The sequence below is a fragment of the Etheostoma cragini genome, chromosome 23, assembly GCF_013103735.1.
Source record: "Etheostoma cragini isolate CJK2018 chromosome 23, CSU_Ecrag_1.0, whole genome shotgun sequence".
In the NCBI taxonomy this organism is placed as follows: domain Eukaryota; kingdom Metazoa; phylum Chordata; class Actinopteri; order Perciformes; family Percidae; genus Etheostoma; species Etheostoma cragini.
Genome location: NC_048429.1, coordinates 18,618,085 through 18,627,531, shown reverse-complemented (window position 1 = coordinate 18,627,531; position 9,447 = coordinate 18,618,085). Strand labels below are relative to the sequence as shown.

Sequence of the window (9,447 nt, the reverse complement as noted above, 5' to 3'; positions counted from 1 at the left end):
GTGTACATACTGTGTGTGTGTGTGTGTATATATATATATATATATATATATATATATATATAGCCTATTTATTTATTTATTTATTTAGAATGAATATGGTACACACCTGGAGCAAAATATATATATATATATATATATATATATATATATATATATATATATATATATATATATATATATATATATATATATATATATATATAACAGGGCTGTAGTACAGTCCGGTCTTGGACTTGACTATACCTGGTCTTGCACCTGTGTTGGACTCGACTAGTCCTGATCTTGGACTCAACTAGTCCTAGTCTTGCATTTGTTGGACTCAACTAGTCCTGGTCTTGCACTTGTTGGACTCGACTAGTCTTGGTCTTGCACTTGTCTTGGACTCAACTAGTCCTGGTCTTGCACTTGTCTTGGACTCAACAAAGGTGGTCTTGACTACAGTCTTGATATATACGTATATATATACATAGGCCTATATATTGTTGAGTTATAAAAAGTTATAAACAATGTTTTGAAAATATATTTCTGTTTATGAAAATATGCAGTGTTTCTGTGAAGAGGTCAAGACGGCCCTATTGTCTCTCACCTTCCCCCTCTGTTCCTCTGACTCTAAAGAATTAATCAGGTCAAGTCTGGCATTTAACATATAGAAAGAAGCCTTTTGCTTCACACCAGGAAGTAACCTTCTGTCTCCTACCCCCTGAAGTCTAGAAGACTAGGCTAAGACAATACAATGTTGATTAACTGTACTTTTGTTCGAATTTCTCATTTACATGATAATGATTTCATGAGGATGATTTACTTCCTCATTGGACAGCAAAAATGCGCTCAACATGTTACCGTGCCAATGGCGTTCCAATCGCGGACCAATTGGGAATGCATTTGAATTCACCAAGTGAAAAGGAACCGCCCTCAGGTGCAGGGGATAAATGTGTGTGATTTAGGAATATTCTGGTCTGGTCTCATGTGACTCCATCAGGGAGAAGCATGAATCAAGTCCGCTGTCATCTGCAGTGTTAATATGTTTTGTGTTGTATTGTCTTTGTCCTATCATCTTCATCATGCTGTTTCATTAAACCTTTTTCTTAATTCTCAGCCTTTCTTCCTCCTCATCAAATCAAAGAACACGTGATAGTTAGTTTTTTTGTTAACAATATACACACTTTTATAACTACTTGTATATGTACATATTCATATATAGTGTTTTTCCACCATCTGGGCTTCGACAGCACTGTCTCCTCACGGTAGTCTTAAAGAGTTCCCAATTATATGAAATATGTAGCAGTGGAGAGATGGCTCTGATATGATAGAGAGCGCTCGGTTAAGATTGATTTATTTGATTAGGACAATGCACATTGATCAACATTTCTGTAAATGTGCCAGTGTTAGCCAGTTGGCTAATTTTCAACTGTAGTCCTAGTTTCAATCCAATAGCCAAATAGTAAATAGTAAAATCCAATGTTTCTAACAATTCAGATTCCTTCGTTTTGTGCCTCCAATAAAAGTTATGGTGGCCAAAATCCACATATCTTGTTCTGTGCAAAGATATGGTCAAAGATGTATCTGAAGGCAGGATGTTGATCAAATGAAGTGTGCACCTTCCAAAGTAACGTATTTTAGTATAAAGTTCCCCTTTTTTGTTTCCTCGGGAAGTTTTACTTAATTTCCCCTCTGGAACTTTCTCCTCTATCACTTACATTGAAATTGCGTTATAGGAAGGGGTTTGTTAATTGCCAGTTTGAACAAGAATAATAATTACTGCACAGCCTGTTTATTTGTTCATATGTTCACCTGACGGACATGAAGAAATACTCTTAGGACTCTTGAGTGCAGCTAATATTTCACTGCAAAAGCCCCTTTCCCTGCAAAACATTATGAAACTCTAGAGTGAAATGTTATATATATGAACAATAAGAATAACAGGGAAGGGTGATAGACACTTTTATTACCCACATCACCATATTGTAAACATTTACATAGCCTAATATTTCAATATGCATCAACTGAGATAAACAAGTGCTCAGGTTTGCAAGTCATTTTGCATAATGACCTGGAAAATGATAAGCTTAATATTTCACAAAATAAAATGTACACAAGATAATTAAAAAGCAATTTAATTTGTTCTCAAATTATTAAGAAGGGTTAAGATTAAAGTACTTAGCCTTTACAATTAAGCATTAAAACACAGAATGCAAGCATTACCATCTCCAATCTTTAATTTCTTCCTTAAAGCTCCATTAAGCAATATAATGGTAAGGTTTTTTGTTACTCTGTTTTTGTGGGCTCAAAGCTGACTTGACATTAAGCCTTATGTCAAACAGCAGATGTCAACGTCCATCATTCAAGTTAACTAAAAACCAATTTCATATTTTGTTCATGCATATTCTTTTAGAGAAATAAGTAGAATGGACGAGTACTCATACAGGCATGTATTGTATTTATCTTATCTTACCCTACACCTTATTTATTGATCTGTTCCTGTTTGTCTACACACTAACTGAAACATCTAGTGGTCAACTATTACTTAATGAAGCTTTATTGCCATTTCGTATTTCTGATAGAAAATATACAAATAAGTGTAAGTGCAATTGTGTCTGACATTTTATAAACTTTCACAATAAAGTACAAGATTACAGATAATCAATCCAATCTTCTCCATCTTCCTGATACTGAGAAGACCTGTGGTTTTCAAACAAAGGATAAAAATCGTGTCACTCAGAAATAGGAATGCACAAATGACTTGTTTACTGAATTTAAAAATGACATTTAGAATGAATATGGTACACACCTGGAGCAAGGCGGAGCATAGATCTTACATATCTGATTCTGTAGAGAAAAAATAAAAACATGTTAAAAAAACATCTGTGGAATCCTAGTCTTTTTCCCACTTTAGAACACTAATACTTTAAACGTACTGGTGATTTTGCATCTTTACATTTTACATTTGATATGTCCTTTAGGTGTGGTTTTTTTATAAGCTCTACCACATTATCCTCACATGCATTAGATATTTCTTCAATGTGATTTATATTTGTGTTTGAAACAAATACACAAACTACTGTATAGTAATGTACTTGTGGGAATGCTGTTCTACACACACATAGACACACACACAGAGACACCCACACACAGACACACACAGAGAGACAAACACACACACAGACACACACACAGAGACAGAGACACACACAAAGAGACACACACACACTGACACACACCAACACACAGAGACACACACACACACAGACATACACACACAGAGACACACAGATAAATTATATATTACCATGTTGTTTGTTCAAGATGATATTTCAGTGGTAGCGCAGTGGTTACATGCCATGCGATTGATGTGGTGGATCCGGGTTCAAATCCCATCAAGGCAGTTCATCACTAATGTTAGAAAGGCTTTTAGCCCCGTTATGATTATTCCGTACGTTTTTTGGTTGTCCGAATCTTCTGCAGACTTTTAGTTATCAAAACCATTCAACTTTTAAAATCTAGCTCTGGCTCCTTATAGTGCAGTGATGTTATTCAACTTAATTAAAACCATTCCTACTTTTTCAACTTTTTTTTACTACTAACATCTGAATTAAGCTCTATCTCAGGTTTGCTTTAGCATTTCAATTCTTTTTTGAATGTTTCCACCTTTTTTTACATTACTGTTGTTATTCATCTTAATTAAAAACCATTTCTACTTTATTCAACCCTTCTTACTACTTCAACAACTTCTTACTGATTTAAGCAATTTACACAGTTTAGCCTTAGCATACCTTTTTTTACATTAGTGGTGTTATTAAACTTAATTAAAGCCATTCCTACTTTTTTTCTACTATTTTCTACTACTTAAGCTTCTTCTTACTGATTTAAGCTTCTTCTTACTGATTTTAGCCATTCAACCAGGTAAGATTTTGCAATTCAGCTATTCAGCATTCCCACGCATTTTCCGCAGGAAATGCATTTTCTAGTTTAATAGTGAAATTTAGAGATTGTTATACAGTGTAGTGTTATGTGTAAATCCTTTGTTGTTGTTTTTCTTATTTTAAATGAGTATTCTTTCACTGTAAACCTAATACTGTAATTAATGGTGGTAGACAGTAGACAAAGAAAGAAAAAAACAGAGAGGCAGACAAATACCCCAGACGTGTGTGGTGGACTTTCCCATGTGAGTCACTCGGCAGGCAAACTTGTCTCCTTGTTTTGGGGTAAAGGGCACGTGCTTGGTTAGATGGTAGTGCCAACTCTCATCGAAGGCCAGGTCGGTCTGCTTGGCTCCTGGCATAGCCTGTTCGTTCTTGAGCAGTTCAATGGTGATCTCTGGTGGGTGGAAGCCGCTCACATGACAGATGAGAGTGTTGACTTTGTCAAAGTGTCCTGGTTCCCGGCTGTACACCTGAACCGTGGGTGACCCTACCAAGAAACAGAAAAACTTTCACACATGTACAGAAAGTATTTGATGTAAATATGATAATACTAGCTGGTAGACTAAAGTATATAAAACTCCCTTACTTGCTCTACTTAATACATTATAGTTTCTGACCCTTTTACCCTACTATTAAACAAAAATATGCTGTAGTAGAATCAACCAGACTGATCATTATATGTTATTACCTAATACAACCTTGTGGCATTGTGTTTGGCACTGCTTCATTGTTTTTAACAAGTAATTTGACCCCTCAAGATTCTAACACACAGTTTCTACTTTACTTTTATGGTGAACTAGTCATTTGACTATTTCTTCATATGTTGTGTTTAAGTAGGCAGTAAACTAAACGGGAACGTGATATCCGAACCCTTTGGTCCTACCTGCCATTTCAGAGGCTTCCGTGTAATACCACAGCGCCATTTGTAAATATATTGTCATATACAGAAGTAGAGTAGTTTACTTACATTCTTTGGCGATTGAAAGAGGAATACAGAGTATACCGAGGAGAACTGCGCAGACAAATGTCTTCATGGTTTTACCTTCAGTTGGTCTCTGTAAAGTTACAGAAAAGTGTATTCGTCAAATTAAACTTCCCCGCGAGGCAAAACGAAAGTAAATGTATTATTCGGGAGTTCTGTCTGTTTAACGGCGGGGACGCTGTCGGGCGAAATTACTGAAGTACATCCGGGAGGTGGTCCACTTACTCCACCAATAGATTAATCAAGACGAAGTGTTGCTAGGTAGATTTTACTTCGACATGTTGCCCTCGGTGGCGCAGTTTGAGCTGCCCACGATCGTATGTCTATCTGTTATTCCTCCCACGCAAAGATAGGCATACTATTGACATACAGTAATTATTGTTTTGTCATTTGAAAAGAAAAGTAAACCACAGCAGTGGGTATATTCTGAAATGGTCCAAGGTTAATTTTATCTGTCATTTACAATGACATGTTTTTCCTAAAAATATATATATGTATATATATATAGAGTATCCTAGCTAACAACTTTTGTTTTTGCATATACCTTGGCTGTACAGAATGACAACATTCAACTGCATATTGTTTTAGGTAGTTTGTTTATAGTACAGTGATTAATCACCGAATGTGATTATAAAACTCAATGCCTTAAATTAGTCAATTGATAGGCATTTCTCAGACATTTTGACTTGTTATAGTAGGAAAAGTACAGGGGATGTGCTTGCATGTTGATTTCAATTGTGATTTCTATGAACCCGAAGAAGAGAAATTTCCCATTTAATTTTTCACTGTCTTTATACAAAATGCTCTGGTTGGACGTCAGACAACTTTCTGAAAAATAAACTTAAGATAATTTTTTGATATGTTTGAATATGAATATGTTTAATATGATGTCATAGATTGAATTTTTTATTTCCTTGCAAAATTCCATATTCAAAAGACAAAAGGGTCAGGAACCAAGACAACTTTCCTGCACTTTATAAGTAAGGCACAATTCTATTTGATTTTAAAAACAAGCCCTTCATTTCATTAATACCCTTAAGTTAATAAATGATCACATGATGTACATAAACACACAAACTCTGACGTTCTAAAATGTTGATGTTAAATGGATTTTTCTTGTCCCATCTTTTGTTCTTGTTTTTTACTGCCTAGTTTTTTTTTGTTTTTACAACTATATAGTATGACTTTTTGTAAAATAAAGAGTGAAGAAAGTAGGAAAAGCACACCAACTACCCTAATGTTGGCCCTGGTAAATATCGTGCGGCTGAACTCAAAGCATTCTAAATGGAATTCAGCTTTCTTAATCTTAATTTGCACCTTTGCTTTTCCTGCTGTGACACTTCAACAGGTCTGCTGTGGGAAAGGCCTATTGATGGAGCAAGTTCACTATAAAAGAAATGTACAATATCTCACAGGTCTATTGTTATTGTTGGATCACCTGATCACCAAGCAAGGGCTGATTTTAAGCTCCATGTTTTTAATTTATGAACATTCACTTGTTCTTTACCTGCCAAGTGGTCCATTTCCAGCTAGTCCTCAAAATGACAATCAAGTAGCATGAAATATTGCTACTGAGATGGATCTGCCATCACAATGATAAAACAATGTTTGAAATAAAAAATCCACTTTTAGTGAAGTTACTGATCAGAGGTCAATGTTAGTTATGACACAACAAACAGCAAATATCACTCCCATTATCTTAATGTTACCTTGCTGATACTCAACTTTCTAAATTATTAAATGACTTGTTTCTCATGATATTTAAAGTGTGTATGTTGTAGTGTATGTACAGTATGCATTTAGGGACAGCTGTCTTTCAGGTATTCTGTGATCCCATATAGAAGGCAGCTATCCACTGCATTTGTCTTAGTTAGAACTCTGACCTGAAAGTGAAAATTCTAGGTGACTTAGTGACTTTTGTGCCCATCTGACATGGATACATTACCATTTTCTACTTCACAAAGCAACAAAGACAACATGTTGATCAATGTCCCTAATACAAGCAGACATTGTAGAGGTTTGTGTTTAAAAAAAATGAGGACATCAAGACATTTTTAAGAGGCATTTATTCAATAGAGGGCATAAAACAAACCCTACCTTAAAGGAAAAATCCAAATGGTTCAACAAACATTTCTTTGGTGCAGAAAGAAAACTCAATTCATGTATTATAAATCTGACCAATTACAATTTGATTGCCTCATTTAGGTACAGGAAATAATTAATGTTGAAGCTAAACAGTTTTGTACAGAAAATAAATTTCATTTTAATATGAATACATTTTAAAGGCTGGAATATAAACAATCTAAGCCACACACTGCTAAATTACAAATTACTAAATGTCCCGCAGCCCATGCATTCTCTCATATTAAATTAGTAAATGAAAATTCCCCTGAATGTGATATTGATATTTATGTTTTGTTAAAAGAAAAGTGAGGGTGTTCGGAGAAACTATGATCCTGTTGATTGGAGACGTGAAGAATTATAGCAATGGGGTCAAAACATCCAACATCAATCCGGACAGAGAAAGCACCCTGCAGCAGACAACAACAAATCAACGTCTGACAATACAACGTGACACTCCTGGTGTAAAATGCTGAAGTAGCTTCACTGAACAATAAAGATGAGAACTCACCAGTCTGGGCCTGCTGACAGTTACATGTTTGGCTCTATCAAAAAAGAAAAAGCATACATACGTTTTTTTTAATCAATCTCAGAAAAGCTGGTGAAGCAGCATTGAATCTTTACTCCATATGCATTAACATGTTTTACATCAAATTTGATTTAATTTTGTCTCAGGCAAATTACTTTATGCATGGTGTCTATAATTCTGCTGCATACATGTATCAAGATGCACATAAATAAATATCGCAGTTCTCTATAAATTTAAAGAACATTTCGGCCTTGGCAAAGGTATGTGGTCTCTGAATGTTTTGAAGTTTATTGCTATTATTTCTTTCTTCCTATTGTCTCTTTTTATTGCCTTGACTTTTCCGGCTGCATCACATGCTTAGACAGTTTCAATTTCTCCTCGTTTATGAGAATATTACACACATATTTGAGCTGATCCACACTCACCCCAAGCATAGTCTTTTACGGTACTCCCATGGGTGACCTTGCAGGTGTACTTTTCTCCCTCCATGGGTTTGAAGCCCACAGTCTTTGTCAGATGGAAGTGCCAGTCCTGTTTGAAGGCCAGGTCGGTCTGCTTGGCATTGGGGAGTTCCACTCCATCCTTCATTACCTGGATGGTGATGTCAGGGGGGTGGAAGCCAGTCACATGGCAGATCAGTGTGTTGTCTTTCCCATACTCTCCTGGATTACGGCTGTACACCTGAACCTTGGGTGAGGCTGGAGGAAACAAAGATAAGGAAATTATGCTAAACAGCCAATGCACAAGTGAAAGCACTTCACTTTAAAACAATTAAGTTTTGCTGGTGGTATGGACACACAACAACAAATCTACATTGTACTAACTGCTTTCCCATTATAAAGTACACCTCAAATCCCCTCAATGTTAACTTACTAAAAAACTGAAAAATGCAATAAATGTTCCAGCGTCATCCTCACAACTCTTCTTCAGTATCTGTGTGTACCAGTGGAGAGCGCTGTTACACTAGAGATGGTATTACAGGAAAACGAAACTAAATTCAGATTGTTGAGGGGAATTCCACCGAATTAAAACATGACAGACAAGTTGTAACGTGTTACTCTTTTAACTGTGACTCTTACATCAGGCTCTTACAGAGAACGAGCAGCTTCTAAAAGATATACACCTTGTTGCCCGTTTGTAATATGTGCTGGCCATTAGAAACATACATCCTGATTATTGATCTGTAATCTAGTTTGCTGGTAGAAATCAAAGATGGAGGCCATTTTACTTGACATAGTTTATTCAGTGAAATGTAAAGGTCAAGGTTAATAGTGCCTCATATTTTAAATTGTATTTCATTTTGATTGTAATCTATTTTTTTTGTATGTTTCTTGTCTACGCAACAAAACACTAAAGCAAATTCCTTGTATGTGAAAACCTACTTGATAATAAACCGGATTCTGATTAAGTTACAGCTTCAAAAAAATAGTACTTACTGTGTTTGGATTCAGCTGCAAAGGAGACAGCGATCAGTGCTGTAAGAAACCAAGCAATCATCATGATTGATCCGATCCTTTTTTGTAGTTTAACAGATGCGTGTATCTGCTTTCTTCGAAGAGCTAAACTAAAGTGAAAGTATAGAGCTGAGCACAAATATTGAGTGCCCTAAGACAGCCCACTCCATGACACTAGCCAGTCATTAATTTCCATCACACTGTTACTAGGTAAAATGTGTTCATACAGGTTTGGTTAATTGTGGACATGGAGGAAGTGGGAACTCCCTGAAGACCCACATTCAGCAGTGTCAAAAGCCCAAACTGCATCTAAGAACAAATCAACATGACACCCAGACTCATATGACAGGAAGGATTTCATTTATATAGAGAAGAAGAGATATAATTCCCCGTCCCCCTCCTTTTTTGTTCCTCTATTGTCCTTAATATCGTCAAGTTTTA

The 9,447-nt window shown here is 35.8% G+C and overlaps 2 protein-coding genes across 3 annotated transcripts; both read right to left on the bottom strand.

Moving 5' to 3' along the window:
• Positions 1-2,284: 2,284 nt before the first annotated feature.
• Positions 2,285-5,137, bottom strand: LOC117938548 (beta-2-microglobulin-like). Of its 2 annotated transcripts, none has more exons than XM_034863218.1 (4): positions 4,888-5,137; positions 4,135-4,407; positions 2,784-2,826; positions 2,285-2,674 (listed from the first exon to the last, which is right to left on the bottom strand). In XM_034863218.1, exons 1-3 carry the CDS (start codon positions 4,952-4,954, stop codon positions 2,813-2,815), a joined length of 354 nt encoding a protein of 117 aa, XP_034719109.1. In that variant the 5' UTR covers positions 4,955-5,137; the 3' UTR covers positions 2,285-2,674; positions 2,784-2,812. The 2 variants fall into 2 exon arrangements, with proteins under 2 accessions (XP_034719109.1, XP_034719107.1); XM_034863216.1 differs by having other exon boundaries at positions 2,285-2,679; positions 2,789-2,826.
• Positions 5,138-7,017: 1,880 nt separating this feature from the next.
• LOC117938549 (beta-2-microglobulin-like) lies at positions 7,018-9,225 on the bottom strand. The gene is made up of 4 exons (XM_034863219.1): positions 8,989-9,225; positions 7,978-8,250; positions 7,535-7,568; positions 7,018-7,433 (listed from the first exon to the last, which is right to left on the bottom strand). The coding sequence occupies exons 1-3, from the start codon at positions 9,050-9,052 to the stop codon at positions 7,555-7,557; spliced, it is 351 nt and encodes a 116-aa protein (XP_034719110.1). The 5' UTR covers positions 9,053-9,225; the 3' UTR covers positions 7,018-7,433; positions 7,535-7,554.
• Between the last annotated feature and the right edge of the window lie 222 nt (positions 9,226-9,447).

Bases quoted from the DNA above. Each gene is read 5' to 3' on its own strand.
- LOC117938548 (XM_034863218.1), bottom strand. From the start codon at position 4,954: ATGAAGACATTTGTCTGCGCAGTTCTCCTCGGTATACTCTGTATTCCT. The intron at 4,408-4,887 runs GTAAGTAAACTA...GTTTCTTGGTAG, and splicing joins TCTTTCAATCGCCAAAGAAT to GGTCACCCACGGTTCAGGTG.
- LOC117938549 (XM_034863219.1), bottom strand. From the start codon at position 9,052: ATGATGATTGCTTGGTTTCTTACAGCACTGATCGCTGTCTCCTTTGCA. The intron at 8,251-8,988 runs GTAAGTACTATT...TGTTTCCTCCAG, and splicing joins TGCAGCTGAATCCAAACACA to CCTCACCCAAGGTTCAGGTG.